Source organism: Phoca vitulina, unplaced genomic scaffold, assembly GCF_004348235.1.
Source record: "Phoca vitulina isolate PV1807 unplaced genomic scaffold, GSC_HSeal_1.0 scaffold27, whole genome shotgun sequence".
Lineage (NCBI taxonomy): Eukaryota > Metazoa > Chordata > Mammalia > Carnivora > Phocidae > Phoca > Phoca vitulina.
Genome location: NW_022589730.1, coordinates 4,627,820 through 4,649,043, shown reverse-complemented (window position 1 = coordinate 4,649,043; position 21,224 = coordinate 4,627,820). Strand labels below are relative to the sequence as shown.

Sequence of the window (21,224 nt, the reverse complement as noted above, 5' to 3'; positions counted from 1 at the left end):
GAGAGAATAATTTTTTAAAGATTTTATCTATTTCTTTTGGGGGGGTGGAGAGGAGAAGAGAGAGAGAGGGAGAGAATCTTAAGCAGACTCTGCACTGAGCACGGAGCCCAACGTGGGTGTGATCTCATGACCCTGAGATCACGACCTGAGCCAAAACCAAGAGTCCAACGCTTAACTGACTGTGCCACCCAGACTCCCCAGGGAAAGAGAATCTTAAGCAGACTCCACACCCAGCACAGAGCCCAGCATGGAGATCAACTCGGGGCTTGAATCTCACAATCCTGAGATCATGACCTGAGCCTAAATCAAGAGTCGGATGCTTAACCAACTGAGCCACCCAGGTACCCCTGCAGATTACTTTTGACATTAAATTCATTCATCGAAAAAAATCTTAAATTCTAATCTAAGCCAGCTTGACCACACATGAAATTCTTTTGCAAGGATTCCTTTCCACAAACTTCTACAACTTTTTAAATACCCCTTCAAATTTTGTCCTGTTTTTCCTCTTTCCCATTCTGAAATACCCAGCTTCACTTAGGGCAAAATCACTCTCTTTCCCCTCAACAAAAGTGCATCTTCATTCTTCATTCCTTCTCTTACCAAAAACACACATCTTACTTTCCTTACATACAGAAATGTTGCCCTTATTATTTCTAGTACCTTTACATAGGTTATAATTTTTAATGCTTAAAATACCTTAATTTCTGAGGAAAATAAGAAAGTTAACAATTGTGAGCTTTTACTGTGGCATTCTCTGGCAAATTCACAGATACATATTATATTTTCTAGAAACACATGTTTTCTCAGTGTGGCACAAAACATGTTTACTCCTAGACTCAAATAGCTTTAGTTGCTCTGTAAAAAGAAGCCAAAAAGTAGATAAACCTATCCATATTTGGTAATCAATGTTTCAGTATTTATATACCAAATACCAAAACATTTGGGAAACTATTTAAAAAGTTCACCTAAAAACTTCCAACCCTCTTATATCTATTTAGTTACTCGTTACTCAATAATTACGTTTAATTATGAAAATTTCATCATACCAGGTTATTTTTCCTGATGACCAATTTTATAAACCGAAACAACATGAACTTATTTGATTAATAAATCCAGGTAGGATAAAAGATATGTGTGTGCATTATATATAATGTTGATAATTCTAGACATGTCTATTTCAATTAAACCAACAAATTTTAATCAGCTTTAATACTGGGTATTTTCCAAGATCACACGAACCCGGAAAGTATTTAGGCCTCTATTCTATTTTTGAGAATTTTATGAATACTTAATTCATATAAGCACCTAATTTTAAGTCAATTAATTGAATAGAGCTCTTTCACAAATTAATTTTGGCAATGCCATCTGGAGGTGGGAAATACCCCACATGTACAATACATATGTATAAACACATACACATATAGATAGAAGTCAACATAGACCTTATAGCTTTTGTTTTAAAACTTTAGCCATGAGACAGGTAGAATAATGCAGAACTTCACTAGCTGGATCCAAATCGTGTGTCTGGAAGCTGAAATAAGTAAAGGTTACCTGCTCAGGTAACTAAAGCTTTTTACTAGTATTTGTGGAGAAGACGCTTAAGATTTTCCTTTCCCTCAGTTTCAAAGAACCTTATCCCCCTTTTGTTTTTCTTCTGGTAAGAATGACCTAAGTGTGCATTTCAAAGACATGGCCTAGCTAAGAGTGTGGGGACACCAGGTAGAGCATTTACATCCCAAAGGCACAGGGGAAAAGAACACAAGTTCCTCCCAGAAGAGACTTTGTTTCCTAAGGCCAGAATTTTTACAATACTGACCAGCCTTTAGGAGATCGACAGAGGTGGTTTTAGGATTGGTAACAAGAGGTGAACTTAAATTGTTCCCAGAGCTGCATTTCTGGTTTTACTAAAATTTGTATGATAAGGACAGTTGTTTTTAATTCCTCAAAGAATTGGATTACTGCCTAATGACACCAAAGGGTCGATTTGTCCATCTAACCACTTTATTTTCGATTTGTTATGTATCAGGAAGATTTCCAACTAAGATGAAAATCAAAGATTTCTATGTTCTGTATTTAGACCTGTTTGTCTTCGGGAAGTTTTAAGTAAATCCTTTTTTACAAAGCCTTTTAGAAGGTTTTTCTCTCCTTCTGGATGCATAGTTTTTAGTTTAGGGGAGAAGGCCTAAAATAAAAGTACGATCAGGCACTGAGTATCAGCTTCCAGTTTGGCCAACTTTTGACCACAGAGCTACTTTACAAAAATCTTTTAAATATTTCATTAGTTACCTGCTAGGACAAACAATAAATATTTTTGGCAGGAGTGAACATCCCCTCTTGGAAGTAAGACGGGTCCCCCCAAAGAGGGTGCAAAGATGACTACTTTCCCAAGATCCAGAGAGTCACTCCCAAAGACAACCAAAAGGAAGAAGTGACAACTGTCATATCCAAGGCAGGCAGAAAGCCAAGCCAAGTTCTTAGGACACAAAACGAGACAAGTGAGAAGGCAAGAGCTATCCCTGGGGAGAAAGAGAGAGTGGATAACCAGCGGGTTGGATCTGGAAAGGAAGAGACAACTCAAGAAATTTTATTTTTCCCCTTCTTGACTGGGCACTGCAGACAGAGACCCAGGAGAGCTGACTCTGTAAGGACCCTCACCCTTACCCAGCCTCTGCCAGTTTTCCCAAGACCTCATCCGCAGGCCCCAAGTGGGCGTAGAGAGTGTAGCTTCAGTATCTACCAGAATCTGGCAAGGTTTTCCATTCATTTTCAGTTTCCCTTGGCTGTTTAAGGGAATAACAGCCATTTACCAAAAACTCCCCCGGAGTCCCGTCAACTCTGGGAGAGGCCCATATGGGAGCTCTCCTTTGAGAGCAGAGCTGGAGGCATCCATAAGGCCATTAACTTGGCAAACTTTGTTTATGGCCTGTTCCTAAGTCCCTTTCAAAGTTCTCGGCTGTGGTCATGAGTTCTGTCAGACTGATGGGAGCTCAGTTCCATCCTGGTTTGTCTGTCTGAATCAGTCTACTAGCCTCAGGAACTGGTCCATTTACAAACAGGGCAGCAAAACCAAGGTTGGGTGGCCTCGTTTATTGTATGCAGCCGGGATGCCATAGGAAGAGAGCTTCCAGACAGGCTTGAAAGTCTGCCACAGATTCATCTTTTTTGTTTGCTTGTTTGAATAATAAACCAAATGGGGCAGGCAGGGAAAACTCCTTCCGACGATGGCTTTTAAAAGACCAATCACCATTTTGTAAGCTTTTTCTGGTCCATGAGGGAAGTGTGTTTAAGAGCGAGGATCCTAAATATCTTCAGGTTTACACCAATCTGCTTCATGCATCCATTTCTGGGCTTCCTCAGGGCTGACCAGTATGTGCATAAGCCCACAGAGATCTGAAAGCTTGGGGTCCGTGGCCCTGCTAATGACTCTAAATTTTTCAGGAAACTTTTGGGGATCCTTCCTGGTCTCAGGAAATTCTCTATGGCCCCTTAGTTCAGTCTTTGACCAAGAAGTTTAAGATATCTGAGGAGGATCTCCTGCAACCCGGGGTAACCCATTCTGTTTGTTTGGTTTGGGAGCCCTGGCTTTCAAAATCTTGTCTAATGGGAACGTTCCTCATAATGGCCATTGTAGTTCTAGACTGTATTTAGTAAAACTTTGTCATTGTTGTAAATATCCACGGCTTCTGGGACCACAGTTCTTAGACAACAAATAAGCAGTTGTGCCAAAAAGGTGGTGTGCTCAATTCCTGGAGCTAAGGCTTTGGGTCTTCTCGAGCCAAACTAATACCCAAGGGGATGTGTCGCTGGGTTGGGGACTGTGTGGTGTTCTACACTGCACCTCACCACATGAAGACTTTCTTGAGGTTGGCAGGGGACCTAGTGTCAATCTAACCTGTTCTGTGACCAACTTATGGATAAAGTTGGGTGGCAAGCGTTCTAACAGCTTTTAAGTGCTCAGCCCATGCCCACCAATCATGTAGGTTTGGGCTTCCAAGATTCCCATTAACAATAGCCTTTAACTACACAAAACACACTGGATCCAGGCCAGCTTACATCACACCCAGTTTGACCCCAGTTGGCATGGGACTGGGGACAGGACTAAACCAGCAGACGCCAAACAAATGGCCAACTGTGCAGTGAACCAGCAGCAACATGGAATCAGAGACTTACCCAAGGGCAAAGGATCCTGATCAGATGGGGACTGTGGACTGGACCACAAGCAGTTCTCAACATGAAATCAGGGACTGTCATCAAACGTGAGGTTAGAAAGCCAATTAGGTCAGGAGCCTGACACAAAAAAAGCAGAGCTCAGAACCGAGAGGAACTTACCCACGGCCCTCGGAAACGACGAGAAAGACAGAATGCGGTTTGTGGGTACCATGACTGTGTTTCTCGTGGCCCCCAAAACTGTCAGAAGTGTCCTTCAGATCCCATCACTGCCACCCAATCTGTTAAAATCCAAAATTCCTCAGAATAAAATGGAAAGATCTTACTTTTATTCAACAATTCATCAATCGGGCAATATCGTGTCTGGCAAATAGAAAAATACTCCAAAGAGCTGTACCAAATGGGAGACTTTTATGGGCAGAAAGAGACTTGAGCAGAGCTGATTGTTTCAGGCAAAGTCATCTTCCTTTGAGGGGTCGGCAGCTGAGGGAGGGTGTCCACCGGGGATTATCTCGCTAGTGCTGACCAGATAATTCCGGACTGACCGGCTTAAGATTCCACTCCTGGGAGAGGCTGAAACTGCCATCAGTTTAGGTATCAAGCCTTGGTGTGGTGACATGGGTTTAGCACAAGTGACTCAATTTGGGGCCTGTTGCCTCGTTTTAAACAATGCTCTGTAATTAAAAAATTCCTTTCCAAGGTGCTTTAGTTATTTCTGAAGAAGTCCATTGCTTACCAGTTGGTTAGCCTGCCAATGGAAACTTGCACAGTCATACGTAACTACAAAGTACTTAGAATCTAATTCATCCTTTAGGAAAAAAAGCATGGGGCAGAAAATAAAGATGACAGAATTAGTCTACCGGAACTCCAATGAGAAAATGAACTGAGCCATAACAGATTTCCTCAGGCCTCATCACCACCAGCTACATTTCTTCAAAAACCAGACTCCAAATGTCCCATAATCTCTTTCAAATTTTGTTTTTGTGAAGTACAGAATCAACATTTCCTTAATGAGTATATAAACAGTTTTTGCCTCTGAATGAGGAATTTTTTTAAACTTTAGAACCTACATGACAGAATCTCTTCAGTAAATTTTTAGTCTGTGAGAGGGGACAGATAAAATGTCCTCTCATGGTTCACGGGTTTCCTTTTATGTTGACTGTATTTTTTTAATCAAGGAGGAGGTAAGAGTCTTTTTCATAGGTCCTATAGGCCACCTTCTCTTTTTATCATCTATTTCAAGTAGAACAATTAGAAATCTTTCATTTCTGAGCTTTTCTTAATTCCCTGGGAATGGAAACTACACTGGAGCAGGCAGTACTGGGTTGTTCAGGAGAGAGGACGCAGCACAAGGAGGGACGTAAGGACACTGCCCATCGCACGTCATATAGACTACTTGGGTCTGAATGATTAGCACATTAAATGACTCTGCTAAGTAATCAGATTCTAAATGTTAAAGGCAATTATATACCAAATAGACAGGCAATCGTGGTGGCATATTTTAAAAGCCAGATATATTTTTTTAAAAGATCATGCCTACAATAAGTAAATTATGTAGTGATGGAACATCAAAAAAAGCTGATGAACAAAAGGCACAATTCAAAGAGTTCGGGAGTAGAAAGAATAGAAGAGTTCTTTTTGGTTTGGTTCAAAGTAGGAGAAAAGGGAAACGGGTGTATTAAAATTATTTTTCAGGTGAAGGTTTCTGTCAGTTGAAGCAGTTAACACTGGCTTCTTTCTCCCTGGTCCAAAGCAGTCTTTTCCTTCCTCCACTTCCGAGCATGTGTTTAATCTTCTGCTGTATAGAGGTGATACATGAGAGCCACCAGCACTGCTGAGATGGCTGGGATCACCCAGTTGGTCCACCAGCTGGAAAGAAACGGCAATGATGCTTGCATGAGGTTCGGCGCACAGGACTCAAAACCTTTGCTCCTTCTACTTACCATGAAAACCACTGTGGCATGTTTTTATTATCTCTATAACTTGCCTGGATGAAACGTCAACTCTGAGTTGTTAAAAGCAACATGAGCACCACACATGCCCTAGTATACCAGCAAGTGCTCTAGCTCTGTAAGAAAATTAATGACCCCCATCCCCATTCCACTTAAATCTATTTCTCTTAACTTACACAAAGAGCTATGAATCACTCCCCCAACAGATGCTACCTACAACTAGCGACTTATCTAAGGACATCAACTCTGGGTTACGTATCACAAGTTCACAAAAGCAAATATTCTTTACAGGTTTTATTCTACTTACATACATTAAGAATTTAAAATAGCACTAAACTGAGAACAAGAAAATCAAGGTTCTCATTTTGGGAGAGCCAACCACAAGCTCTATACCCACAAGAAAAGCACATCTCCTGGACTGTGAAGTTAAGGAGTTTGAGCCACAGGATTATTAAGGTTGCTACGAGCACCACAGCTCTATGTTCTGTGATTCTGTTTTGAAAATCTAACCTTTACCCATGCACAGTAGATTTAACACATTAAGAAACAGCATGCCCAAACTACTTAATCTGTGGTCCATAGGTGTAAACTCAGAAAAATCCCTAACTTACACACTGTTTTAGTCCTGGTGCATAGAATTTTTGATCAACTAAAAATGACAGATTACAGATCAAACCAGGGACAAAGCTAGAATGATCTTCAATTTAGATATGAACCTATAGTTTCTTAGAAAGTAGAATGTGAATTAAGCCAGATAACTCCTATAAAGACATATATTTTGTCATAAACTTTCTATCCTTTAATACTCTTCACACATCAACCCATACAAAGATTGTGTTCGATACAAAGATTTAAACTGCAAAAAAGATTACAAATGTAACTTTCATCTTGGTGGGGTTTTTAGTTTTCATTTAGAAGGAAACTTAACCTGTCAATAAAACGTACAGTGAAGGACTACTGCCTGAAGGCAGGGAATGTACCAGAACACTGACAGACTGGGGCAGTTCCATTTGACAGGGTGAAATAAAATAGGCATAAATGTGTGGTTTTGAGCTTGGGGCTAAATATCTCTGTCTACCAGAGAGATATATGCCAATTATGCAAGTCAATATGGTAGAGCTGCCACAAATGTTAATAGGATCTTGGACTGTGACAAAGAAATCCAGTCCCTAGAACAAGTGATTCATGCTACACTTGAAGGAACACTGAGCTTAGGGAGATGTAAACACTTAGATATAAACACTTACGGAGATATAATCACTACAATGTAAGAAACAGACCATATATTGAATAAGAAAGGATGTTTGCCTTGGCAGTAAGACTGTGTAGGCCACAAGACTACCCTGGAGAAAAAGAGACCCAACTTGTTCTGTCCGTACTATAGAGTAGATGCAGCTGGAGGGCGAGATTTGGGGTTGTTCTAAAGAGTGTCCAGAGTCTGAGCTGTCTGACAGTTGAGGAGGGGATGTCCTGAGTCATCTGGGCACCAAGTGGAGATGACCCTGGGCGGAGCCTGAGCCCGCAGGTGGGGGAGGAGCCCTAAGCCCACCCAGACTCGACTGGCCTTCTGATCAGTTACCTTAAGAGAAAATTAGGACGTACCTGGAATTAGAATCAACAGTAGTAATGAGAGTTTCCTGAAACACAAGAGAAAAAGTGAACTTTAAGGGAACATCTGAACAATAAATTCAATTGACTAAGAACTTCTTTTAAAATAAGATCATAATTTTCAGTATATTCTTCAAAACACATTGAAAGGGAAAATTGTATCATAAACTTTTCACTAAAATGCCTATTTTCACCATTTTTTAGAAGAAAAAATTTTAAGAATCATCTGTATTTAAATTACTTACAGACATAACCTAGATAATTTGAAAAAAAAAATTTAAAAATAGGCTACATAAAATATCCTCTACACAGTACACATCTGAATAATGTAGAAACTGAAAACTGATTATCATATACATGGACATATAACCCCACCACTACCTTTAGGAAGAAAAGTTTAATTCTTTAAAAGCATGAATGAAACCTTCAATAAAATCAGTTATTTCATTCAAATTTTATGTGAAGTAAAAGTGTACCCAAATTGTATTAAGACATGTCAACCAAAAAGAGAAAAATAAAAACTGTCATTTAAATTATCACACTCTGGACCACTACCTCTCCTGGCCTTCTCTCACTCTGACAAGACAGCTCTAAAAAGTGGAGGCCTCAGGAACTGACCTCACAGGGTCACCAACCAAAAAACCTCCGAATAAGGACGCCCTGTGTGTGTGCTGGGGTCTTTCACAGTTGGCCTATTTTGCCTTCCAGAACTTTCTATGAGAACTTCTGTCAGTACCATGAAAGTGAACTAATTTTGGCTCTTGAAAAATACATACTTCCCTAAACAGATGAATAACTAAGGCCTAAGGAAAAATAAACTTGCCTGGCTTGAAAACTAAGAAGCATTCTTTAGAAATTTCACACCAGCGAAAGTATTAGTGCCTCAAAGGAAGGTAGCCATAAGTAAGGCAGCTTCATCTGAGAGTTCATCTCTGCAGTTTCCCAAAGCACAAGATAAGCCATTAGCAAAACATCCACACTCCGCAGTGAGGCAAAAAGCTGCACAGAGCGAGGCAGCGCATTCATTAGAGAAACCCCAGGAGAAGGCAGAAAACTGTTAGGGAAGAGCAAGCAAATCAGTTAGGAGACCCACAAACCTGGAAACATGGCCTTTAAGATTCCTGACACAGTAGGGGGGAAAAAAATAAGTCATTTAAAAAGAAAACTTCACACAGTTATTATCTTTTTAAGCAATGTTAAATCTTAGCAACTACAAAAAGCATTCATAACTACTGCAAGATTATTTTTCAAATTTTGCGTATATGAATAAAATTAACAAGGATTACCAGAAGTCACTGGACTGTGCAAAAGGATTATTCCACTATTAGATGACAAAATAAATTCTGAAACTGGAGCACAACAGTTCATTGAAAGTAAAATATTATTGTCACAATAGAAAGTTAAGCCCAGACAAGTAAACAGAACTCAGACACAGATCTGTTATTTTGTTATACCAAGCACGTGCATTTTACCAAACATGCTGACAACTCTAAGGAAACTAGGCTGGCCTACCTCCTCGTTCATCACTGCCCTGAGCGTTAATGCTAAAACTTTTAGGGTACCTCACTGCCAGCAACAACAACGATCTTCTAAAGAGCTGTACTTTAAAAGATTATATACATTTCTGAGTGTTTATTATCTGTTAGGCTCTTAACCCAGAGATGCCTGAGAGCTAAAGCAAGTTTGAATTACCATTTACCACACTGATGAAAAAGGAAACTGAAACTGTCTTGCCCGTCCAATGGTCTGAGGGGCCTAAGCTGGGCTTCTGTGTGTAACTAACAAATATGTCAACAACTAACAGGCAGAAAAGACTATGGTTTTTATTACAGGCTCTGCCGCCTGTTCACTCCATGACCCTGAGGGGTTCAATTTCACATAGGAAAGATTAATAATTCCATCAGTACATGAGAAGCTATATAAAAATTATGCAAAGTACATCAAGTTTTTGCAAATCAAAATCATCTCATTTATACATTTATCTACTTTAGCCTATTCCTTAATTGGAATGCTTTCCTAAAAATATCAGGGACACTGGTACTTTTGCCTTTGGCGCACAGAGCCTACAGAAGAAGCTTAAGAGACTGCACCCGCCAAACCTGAGATGGGTGCTAGCCATGGTTCTGCAGTGTGACCCTGAACAAGGTCAAAGCTTGCAGCAAGGTCTGAGCTTCACTGTTTTTACCTTCCTGGAAGGTCTATGGATCCCACAGGGATATCATGAGACCCAAACAAAGTCACTTAAACAGCAATGATTTGAAAACCACAACCAAGAAAAGGTACTGACACTACTGATATCCTCCATGTGAGCAAATTTAATAGATACAAATTTGTTTAAAAATGCATCATTTCTAGGTCTACAAATATCTTATCTTGGCAACTAAACACCATGTTTTCCTTTGGGCAGGGTCAAGCTAATAATCTTTGTTGCATCTTATTTCGCAATTCAACTAGGTATTTTCAGTGGCAACATTGAAAAAAATCAGACCACAGCTTACATTTATCAGCCTGGAGATAGACAGATGGTTATACAGAGACACACACACCAAAAGAAATACCCAAGGACACTCTCTTCTGGCAAACTAGAAGCATAAGAAAGATAAATCCAAAAGAGTAGTCGTGTATTTTTTTTCATTGTATTTGCTTATGTCCTCTAAGAAAGACAGCAAGTTCTTATCCTACTTCTGCTGATCTAATCAAAGCCATATATGTTCTAAAAGAAGAGAGAGTCTGTCTTTGGGAAATACAGCAGTATAGTAGGAGACCTGCTTACCAACTCAGCCCTAGTTTCTGTTTGTAGGCATCGTTGTTTGAGATATGACTGGACCTACATTAAATCTAAGTTAATGTAACAAGCCTTATCAAATCCTTTATTATAGCTGAATGATTTACACCAAGATTATTAACATCCTGAAAACCTAACAGGAAAAAAGTATATACTTTTTCCCTGACCTGATTATGGAGAAAAAGCAAAGACTACATGCATCACAGGATTTCAGTTACCCAAAAAGTAGCCTCAAAAAAGGTGCTAATGTCGTATGACCCAACAGCAAGAACTCAGCAGCTGTTACAGAGGCAATTCAAATTCTGAAGTCCATTTTTTATCTTCCCAAAGTACTCAGATCACCAACACTGAACTTTCTGAATAGGGAAAGGAGAGACTATAAATGAAATTGCTTTGTAAGAAATAGCATTAATCAAGACTTATATTATACCATCTGGGGTATGAAGGTAAACATGGCCTTTATGCTCTATTGGATTTACTGCTTTGATTTTGCTGTGGATTAAAGAGAATGTCTTGTCAACAGCAGCTAGCAAATGAGTTCACCAGTTCTTTCATACAAGCCCTGTGGAGTCTCACTGTTGGGCTCTAATAAAAGCAAGAACAGAAACCAAAATGGAAAAATTATTCTCTTTCTGTGGTTTAAGCAAAACGTTCTTCCATGGTCCTTTAATTACAGGCCAACAACTATTCTGTCTGCTTGTACTTGTCAGGGACTCTGGTAGTTGTCATCAATTCTTACTATGGATTTTTCAAATGTAAGTGAGAAGACCAGCTCAGAGAGAAGGGCTAGTGAACCAGGGCATAAAATTAATATCCCCTAGAATATATTTTCCTTTCCTAAGGAAAAATGCATCAAAAAGTTATTATTTAATTTGATTAACATTAAATTCAACCAACAAATACTTATTTAACACCTATGTCCCAGGGACACGGAGGTGAAGAAGACGTGGGTAGTGTCCTCCAAGGTTCAAGTATTAAGACCTCTGCTCAGATTTTAAGTTCTCTGAAAATAAGGCTCGTGTCAAATCTTTCAGATCAGAAGCACAGTGCTACTTATAAAAGTAGCTCTTCAAGAAGTATCTACTGATAATTATGGTGAAAAAATGATGTATGGAGAGTATTACAGAGAGAACACACAAGCTGTCCTAATGAAACACAATGGCTAGTCTATATACACATATTTTGCTGAGCCAACAGGTTACATATTCATCTAACCTAGAGAGACCTATGCTGGCCTGGCCTCATTCAAATAGCTGAAAGACTTCTGTCCTCCAGTTTGACAGGTATGAAATACAGTGAAGATAGGCACAGCCACTGAGACACTGGGGATGACACACTTACCGAAGGCTTGGTTAACTTTGCTCTATCATCCTGCAATTAAAAAAAAAAAAAGGCACATTACAGAATGAAAGAACATTTACAAAAGTACCATGTCCAAAGCAGTCACTTTTACTGAGATTTTTTAGAAAACATTACTATGCAGTAACTAGCACTTTAGGTTCATCTACCTAGGTTGTTAATTACAAAGTTTGATCCATCTGACTTGACTGCAAAAATTAATAGCTGATTAAATGATTAATTTTCAATCTAGAGTTCCAAAGTTTAGAACATCATCCATGATAATCATATTTATATGTTCATGTGCATATACATTTATTAGACTTGGATTTTAATCTTCAATTCAGGGAGCAGCTGAGACCTAAGTAGATTATTCCCCTGCTATCCTGTGAAATGAGTGTATGTTATGTTTGTATACCTGTGTGTGTGTGTGTGTAATTTTGTGTCATATCCTCAGTGAATTCCTGCAATCTCCCAACTACAGGGTTGCAATTTTCTTAAACCTCTGCTTGAGGTAGTCCAAATTAAGGGTCATCTAAAGGTGACCACAGGGAATCCCAGTAGACAGGTAAGGCAGAAATGCTGTAGTCGCAGTCTGAAAACCCACCTCTTCTACACCTACAAGTTTGGAAAGGAAAGAATAAGGATAGAATCAAACATTTTAAGGAAAAGCCTCTCTGGTTACCATAAAACTACCTCACTTTGGTGAAGTATGAAGATCAAGATGAAAACATGTGGGTGAATAAACTCTCCAGGTAAGTAAAGCTCATTCTTTCAGAGTACCCCCTCCTACCACCAAATAAACAAACAAACAAAAAAACCCTACCTCCCCATTCAATGGAAATTGCTCTAAAACAGATTTCCTATTTTTAGGCCTTCCATAAAGAGCCTTTAAGCTTTCCTTCATTCACGGTCATTGCAAGAAATACCAATCAACAAAACTTTTTTTTTTTTTTTTTGGCAATGTTAAATTTCTTAGCTTGGTAATTGGTACACAGGAGCTTATTTGATCAATATTTTATATGATGCACCTATTGATTTGTATTTACCAAATGTTTTATAATAAATGACAACATTAAAATTATTGGCAAGTATATTTGGCAATTATATGTGATTTTTATTACAATCATAATGACAGAACTTTTCATATGGATTTTTGTTTTTCAGTGGTTTCTCAGAGTGCGTACTTGGGCTGAGGCCACATGCCTACATTAGCCCGCTTCTAATAGCGCCCCCACCCCTCTGGCTGGCTCCCCGTGAAGCAGCACGAGCTGGGCAACAGGAGACCCTGCAGCCCAGCTGAGAAGCCCAGGTGCTCTCTAGAGGTAAGAACAGCTAAATGCACGGTGTAGGAGCCTGCATCTGTTTGGAGAACTCTGCCACCTCTTCCCAAGGATTCAGCTACATTCCAGATAACTTTGGTAGACAGATTAGCAAAGTTTCATATAGTCATTCAAAACTGCCACAGAAGGGCCTAAATTCATACTACAGCCCCGGGTTTATATAAAAGCTAAATTAGGGAGCATAAAGTCAGTCCAGGGATTGGCATCGACCGTGACGTTTTCAAAGATCTGGAGTCAAGTGAGAAGAGTGAGGAGAATGTGTAAGTTTTACAGAAGACAGAGTTTATTCATTTAACAGAGGTTGTTTAAAAATTTTTTAATCATTTTTTTAGAATTGAAATATCCTCAAACTATGAGAGTAGAAGGGAGTTTCTTAAGAAATATTTCTTAAAATATTTTAGTCAAGGAAAAAAGAAAAAAAGAAACCATGCTGGGTCAATGACCCCCACCTTCTAAAATATGTTGCTCCGTGACACTTCATAGTCTGAGAGGCACTGTCCCCCAGCCCTGGCCTTGGGTTAGAGGGTCCTGACTCTAAGTGCCAGTGAAAACTGCAACCAGGGAAATGCAAAGAAATTTCTGATGGATTTGTTTATGACAAGAATGGTGTTATATAATCAGGAGGAGTTGTTTTTGCTTTACTTCTTCTTCAATTTCATAATATGCAAGTCTACAATTCTGAGCAAGGTCAACCCACAGCCTTAAAGAGAAGTAAAGGCCCCCAGTAAGGTACTTACCGGATGAAGTTCCCCAATGATGTACGTTTTGGACAATTCTCTAGCATCTGTAGAGTGTCCCACATCCTCAAAACTTTCAGTAGCATCCCCTCCAGCTTGTTCCCTTAACACTTCTTCCCCACCAGGATGCTGTTTGAAGGACAGATACAAAAAACAAATTTTTTTTTCCAGGTAAATGAGTCAAAAGGAAGTGGCCAGTTTCATTAACCAAATAGGCTACTCTAGAAGTGGTAGATGACAATGTGTGAGTACAACTCATCCATATGTGGATGAAAACAGCATACTCTTCTGTATTTAATTTCCTTCTTGAAAGTTCATTAGAATCTTTCTCCAATGGTCAAGATGTTCATTTCCCCAGATCACTCCTATGGCTGTAAAGCATGAGACACATATTTTTAATCCGCTGGGAATGTCCTCTTTGCTTTTCCATAAAGCTCTCAAAATTGTTCTTCTTGACCTTTACCCAATCTATTTTTTCTTGAGTCCTATACCCTGACCTTTGACTTCTTTGATCTAGGTGTGGACTTACCCTACTACACCTTAGATGGTAACTGTGTGATAACTCATCTTTGAAAAGCACCCTGTCTGCCTGCCAAGTACAGGAAGTGCATAGCCTGCTGGACAGGCAAGCATATCCCCTGCCTGTAGCACAACTCTCTTTCTAGTAGGAAGAAAAAAGGAAGCAAGCAGGTGCAGCAGTAACTTGCCCAAGCTGCTGCTGTATGGACAGATTACTGATGGGGGACAAGGAAGGCACAGAAGAAAGAGCACCACTCCACTGGGGGTTGGGGTTAAGGCCTTGGGCAACAGAAGTATTTTAGTGCTCTTAGCTGCTTCTTAGCTGCTTCAATTAGTAAAATAACAGACGGTCAAAATGCAGGGAGGGGCTGACAAGGGGGCCCAGGCACAGACACAGATGAAGTCCAGAGATCCTCAGGCAAGGAACGGAGTTCTCAGTCAAGTAAAAAGAGAGTAAGTGCTTGGTTATATCACCCTGAATACTTTTATGGGTGAGAAAAACCTTCTTAAATTGAGCCTATTTCCTTAGATCAAATTTACCCTGCCCTTGAGCAAATCACCTGTAAGCACACGTCCAATGACTAAACAAAACAACTCTCCTCTGCATAACTGAGAGCACTCTGTTCTTAATTTCTCCCAGTGACGGAAAATATAAAGGTACATAACAGAGAACAGTGGACAATTACTGTTTTGAAATCCATTTCTCCTCCTACTTTGTTTAAATATATCTACTGCTATAGAAATCTACTTTTTTTTTTCTCTACTATTGTAAACGTTATCCAGCTACATTATAGTAAAACTGGAAAACACAAAGAAGAAAATAAAAATCACCAAAATCAGCTATGGTCTTGCCATCTCAATAGAGCTGGATATACACACATGTACATGTGTGAATAATTTTTGAAAGAAAACGGAGATCATTGCCTTATGCATACGGTTTTGTTAGATTAAAAGCAGATCATAATACATGATACAGAGACAGTATTGCCTAGTGGTTACTTACTACTACTATGTGAACTTAGAAACATAATTGTATTTATCTCATATAATGTTTTAAGATTAAATGTGTTAATATAGGTGTCTGACACATAACATATGACCGATAAACATTATCTAGCATTTTCATTAAATATTTTCCAATGTCATAAAGCATCTTTCCTCAACATGACTTTTTACACAGCTACCTAATGCTGCATGCTGCAGGAATTTCCAAACTTATTTAAATGTCTTCTATTGAGGGCACAGAATATCAGAAGTCCACTTTAAACAAACATGAGAAGCCACACCAGGGGGATGGCTCACTCTGAAAGCCAATCTGAAGCTTCCTGATGCACTTCCAAGGCTGTGGCAATGGAAACCATGATTTGTTGATTCTGGAACAGTCTATTTACTGTTGGGCATGGACTGAGGAGTACAGAAGCAAAACACAGGAGATATAAAATGACAACTTACTCAGCACCCACAAATTATATAAGTTCACAGACTGTTTTCCTTCCATGTGGGTGGCTGAACTCATGAGTTCCTTAACTTTTGGTTCCTATTGAGGATAGGTGAATACAGACAAATCTCTCAGAGCAAATCATTAGTTTCCAGTTACAGCTTATCTTCAAAGGAAATTTTCAAATAAGGTTAAAAACATAGATTAGCATTTCCTAAAGCATCATAAAACTAAGTTTTTAAAAGAGAATTTTGATTTTTAAAATGCTAAAATGCAGAAGGTAAACATTCAGCTTCATAGAGAATAACACAACAGCCTTAACCTGAAAGAAAAGGGCAACTTCTCAACTTAATTTCTGACCAAGCAAGGAAAACAGGAGAGCATGTCTCTACATGTACGTATGTGTGTATCTAGCTATGATTTAGACTTTGCCTAAACCATCTCTGTGAGATAGTTGTTTTCAGGGGAAAAAAAGAAAGACATCTTGGGTTCCACTGGTTCCACTGACCACTATCTAAGAAAAATGAATGAACTGACACTAAAATACATTTGCCCCACTCCAGGGATTTTTTTAAACAGTGAAAACAAAAACAAAAAACAAACAAAAGCAAAACAAAACAAAAAAAAACACACCAAAAGAACAAAGTTTTTTTTCTTTTTCCCAGAATAAAATAACTCAAATCTTGATAAGACAGCAAAAGATATGGGACTGGCTTATTGTAATATTGGATATTTTCCTTGAAATATATTTATGAGGTGGGGAGACACAGAGACACACACTTTGTGAAGTAAACGAAGTCTAATGATGGTTTGAAACTTGGTGATTCACCTTGTCACTCTCTTCACTCTTGTGAGCAGATTCATGCTGTAGTCTTAATATGCACACATCTCATTATCAGCCTGAAGGAAACTTTCTTCCTTACCTGTCAGCACTCTTAAGAGACGGGGACACTGGTGTTGGTGCCATCTTGGTTACTCCCAGAGATGGTGTATGTCTACGGTTTATGCCCAGAAGCTCTGAGAAAACTTACTATCTGTTGGGTAGCTTCTAGAATTTGAGAGGGACTCAAAGAAAAGGCAATGCTTCAAAGAGGAAAGCAGTAGAATAACAGGTGATGAAAATCATCTGGAGATTTTCTGAAAGATTTAAGGAAAAGACCAAAGTGCCTAGTCACACGCAGGCAAGATCAGAGGTAACAAAAGAGGTGAGACTCTCTTGAAGAGTCTGAGCCAAGCCCTGAATTTCTGTCCTCAGAAAGCAGCACTCACGAGGGCCCCCACTCATCCCACCATGCGCTGGCAGTCAGCAGCTGTGGAGCCCAAAGAAAAAGAGATGGGACAGAATATCAGGGGTGACAGTAAGGAGGACCCAGGAAGGACAGAACTGGGTGCAGCTGTGGGAAAACTAGCCATTTCCACCAGAGCTGTCCTAACATAAAGTCTCGCATTTTTCCAGAGGAAGATTCATTTCCCATTTGTGTTATTACATCCTAAAGTCAACGGACTCAACAAACACATGCCAAGTGTCTCCATGTACCAGACACCAAGGTGTGCCAGACATATGGAGCAGAGAAGCTCTCAGCTCCCGCCCTGGGGGATTTATAAACTAATAGGGATCCCACCGGAATAATCTGTAACCGTACAACTAACTGCCGGTAAAAACCAATGTTCTGAGACAAAAGAGCACAGTGCCGAGAAGGCTGCAACATGAAGGACTCAGGAGTGGCTCTGCTGAGCTGAGATACGAAGCAGGAAGGAGTCAGGGTCAAGAAGGGGCAGAGACAGAGGGGATGAATGTCCCATGGGGCAGGGAGAGGCTGGGCAGGGGAGGGAGAAAGGGCAAGCCGCAGAGGGCAGGGCAGGCCACACAGAGCTCTAGGCCCTTTCAGGGATTCTGACCTTTCTCCAGCAAGCAATGAGAAGTCATTGAGAGATCTAAGAAGGGAAGGTAACAAAAGCAGATTTAGTTTTAAAAACATAATCTGGTCTTCAGAGTGAACAACAGGTATAAGGGCAGGAAAGGATCCAGGAAGACAATTCACTAAGGCCATTACAATAATCCAGGCAAGAAAGAGCCTAAGGCAGGCTGGTAGCAGCCATGGAGATAAAGAGGCAGGGAAGGACAAAAGGCAAGAGAGGAAGGACTTCTTGATAGGTTGAAGAGTGTGGATGAGAGACAAGATGCAACACGAGGACGCAGGTTTGGGGCTTGCCCGATCGAATGGATGATGGTGCCAACTGCTGGGAATGGGAATCCCAGAAGCAGACCAAGTTCGGCGGGTAGACTGGTTCCAGCAGGGCCTCCCCACACTCACCGTGTCCACATACCTGGTGATCCAATAATTCCCTCTGTCTGCCTCTGCAATATCTCCATTCCACAAGTTACCCAAACACACCTTGCTCTGACAGCATATGAGAAACCCCAGGTACAAACCAGGGAATACCAATAAAATAACTGGCAATAGCTTTTACTCTTGACATCCATAGTTAAGGGTAATCTACAGGAAAATATATTTGAAAAGATAAAAGATTAGCACAGTCCATAATTCGGAAGACATTAACTGCCACAGCCCCACTCCACTCTTAAGGACACTTTCAGGAAGACATGGTGAATTTCTATGGTATCGACAGTAACGCTGGCTACCAGGGCCCGAAATTACATCTGACTTTCTACTTTTCGCAGCATAAAAGCCCTCAGAACCTTGTCACAGTGGATCTCTTCTTAAAATGCTGGCTTCTCATGGCTGCTGGGACAGCAGACCCTCCTGGTTTCCCTTCAACCTCACTGGCCACTACTTTCTAATCTGTTCATCTCCAAGTCTCAACACGGAAGCACCCCAGGGCTCGGTCCCTGGCATTCTCCCATCCTCTACCTACACTAACTCTCCCAGTGATTTTACCTGGTCTCCGACCCAGAAAATCACTGTTCCCTAGTGAGTGCAGCTGAGTAATACCTGGCTTCCCCTGAGCTCGAGTCCTCCCACCTGCAGTAGCCTACCTTCCGTGTTTACTCAACATCTATTCCATGTTCCAAACACAACATAACATAACCAAAACCAAATGTTTTACTTTCCCTCAAAATGCACTGTTTTCCAAGGGTGTCGGGGGGGGGGGGTGTAGTCAGTTGAGCGTCTGACTCTTTATTTCAGCTCAGGTCAGGATCTCAGGGTCCTGAGATCCAGCCCCATGTTGGGCACTGCGCTCGGCGAAGAGTATGCTTGAGGTTCTCTCTCCTCTCCCTCTGCCCCTCCCGCTCATGCTCTTTCTCTAAAATAAAGAAATGAATCTTAAAAAAAAAAAAAAATGCACTGCTTTCTGGAATTTCCATTCTCAGGAAACAGTGCCACCATGTACCCAGTTGCTATGGTCCAAAACCAGAAGTCAAACTTTATTCCTCTCTCAACTCCAATCCACCAGCAAATCCAGGTGGCTATCTTCAAAACATACTCAGGATCCAACCACCTCTCCCCACTTCCGACACTGCCACCCTAGACCAAGCTACCAACACCATACATAACGACCACAATGGTCTCCTAACTGGTCTGCTTCCTCTTGCCCCTTGTACAATTAGCTCCCTCACATCCTCAGGACTATGAGGACTTTAAGATGATGATTAAGGCAATCTAGGGAAGGGCTAATGCTAGCCTAGCCCACTAGCCCAGGGTGGTTGGTCATAGTGGACTTGAGGAGAAGTAAAAGGGAAGTAGAAAAGGAAAACAGATATGCCTGCAGATTCTGCCCACACCTGCAAATATCCAAAGTCTTTCCAGCTTTCTAGGAGGGCAAAGTGAAACCTCCGTTGCTCAGTTCTAGCCAGTCTTGGGGCAGGTCCTCAGTCCTGCCAAACTTGTTCTCCATGTCAGATCCCTCCCATCTGCCTCTGCTTGGAATGTTCCTCTCCCAAACTTTATGTGATTCCATCTACCCTTCATTCATACTCAAGTTGGCCTTTCAGAGCCCTTCGAGGATTTCGCCATCTAAAGAGGCCACCCCACACCATGTTCTCTACCCACTTCCTGTTTTGTTTGCCTTCATAGCACTCATTACTACCTATATTTATATCAATTTGTTTATAAGATTCATGAGGACAGACTTTTGTTTGTCCTACTCATCACTACTGCCCCAATATCTAGTTCAGTGCCTGGCACATGGCAGATATGAAGAAATATTTATAAGTAATTGTTGGATAAATAAAGGAGACAGGCACAGGTCATTGCACAATGGCTTTGGAACCATTACATCTAACCAGTTATGTGGCTGATGACAACTTTCTCATTTCAACTATTCTAGCCCACACCACTCTCCTTTCCCTGAACTATAATAGTTCTTACCATTCAGAAACCCTATAATTTTACGTTTAATTGTTGTCTAATTCATTTAATCAAAATATTTACTGTCTACTCTGAGCAACACATTGTGTGGGACACACAGAAGTTCATGAAAAAATCAGCGTAGCTCAATCCTGAAGAATCATGCACTTAAGCTGAGGTTAAAGAAATAACAGAGAAAAAACCCTTAGCCTTCACTAATACAGCCTCACAGTTCTGACTAATCATGAATGACCCACTAGGTCCTAAACATGTAGTAACATGCAACAGTGCTAAACATGCAACTGAATCACTCTCCCTGAGAGTCAGGAGCAGATGAGACACTTAGCTACTGCCCAGCATCCATAGCACAGTGCAGTTCAATGATTCTCAACTTATTTTCAATGCTGTGACATGTGTGATAAAAGCTTTCTTTGTGACAAATGGCTCTGAAAAAAAGTCACCTGTTAATAATGGTGATGGAAGTGAAGAGAAAATCAAGAAGTATAATAAAGCAATGGTTTTGTTGCCAGACATCAGAAATGGGGTTTGGAGTAAGATGTGAATTCAGAAATGGCTTCAAATTGTGATACAAATGGTTCCACCAAATACAGTATCTCCACGGAAACCAAGTGGCTCACAAAGCTGCTTTAGTGAGTGTTCTAGACCAGTACTGCCCAACAGAACTTTCTGCAATGATGGACATATTCTATATCTAAACTGTCCAAGATAGTAGCCGCTACTCACAAACAGCTACTGAACACTTGAAATGGGGGTGAGAAATTGAATGTATAGTTTATTTATTTAAATGTAAATCAGCCATGTACGCTCATTAGCTACCACACTGGATACTGTAGCTATAGACAACACAAAAGTTTTTAAGATTTTTTATTTTTTTATTTATTTCACAGAGAGACAGCGAGAGAGGGAACACAAGCAGGGGGAATGGGAGAGGGAGAAGCAGGCTTCCCGCGGAGCAGGGAGCCCGATGCGGGGCTCGATCCCAGGACCCTGGGATCATGACCTGAGC

At 40.4% G+C, this 21,224-nt stretch overlaps 1 protein-coding gene across 3 annotated transcripts in view; it reads right to left on the bottom strand.

The window, feature by feature from the left end:
* Positions 1-305: 305 nt before the first annotated feature.
* Positions 306-21,224, bottom strand: part of LOC116643735 (cytochrome b5) — a 45,676-nt gene continuing 24,757 nt past the window's right edge. The window contains exons 2-5 of one of the 3 annotated variants that reach the window (XM_032422714.1): positions 13,931-14,059; positions 11,854-11,883; positions 7,722-7,756; positions 306-6,036 (exon numbers count right to left, since the gene is read on the bottom strand). In XM_032422714.1, the coding sequence (XP_032278605.1) occupies positions 5,955-6,036; positions 7,722-7,756; positions 11,854-11,883; positions 13,931-14,059 (276 nt within the window). In that variant the 3' untranslated portion in view covers positions 306-5,954. Of the gene's footprint in view, positions 6,037-7,721; positions 7,757-8,555; positions 8,782-8,824; positions 8,849-11,853; positions 11,884-13,930; positions 14,060-21,224 lie in introns of those variants that run through there. The other 2 variants (XM_032422715.1, XM_032422713.1) reach the window with 2 other exon arrangements.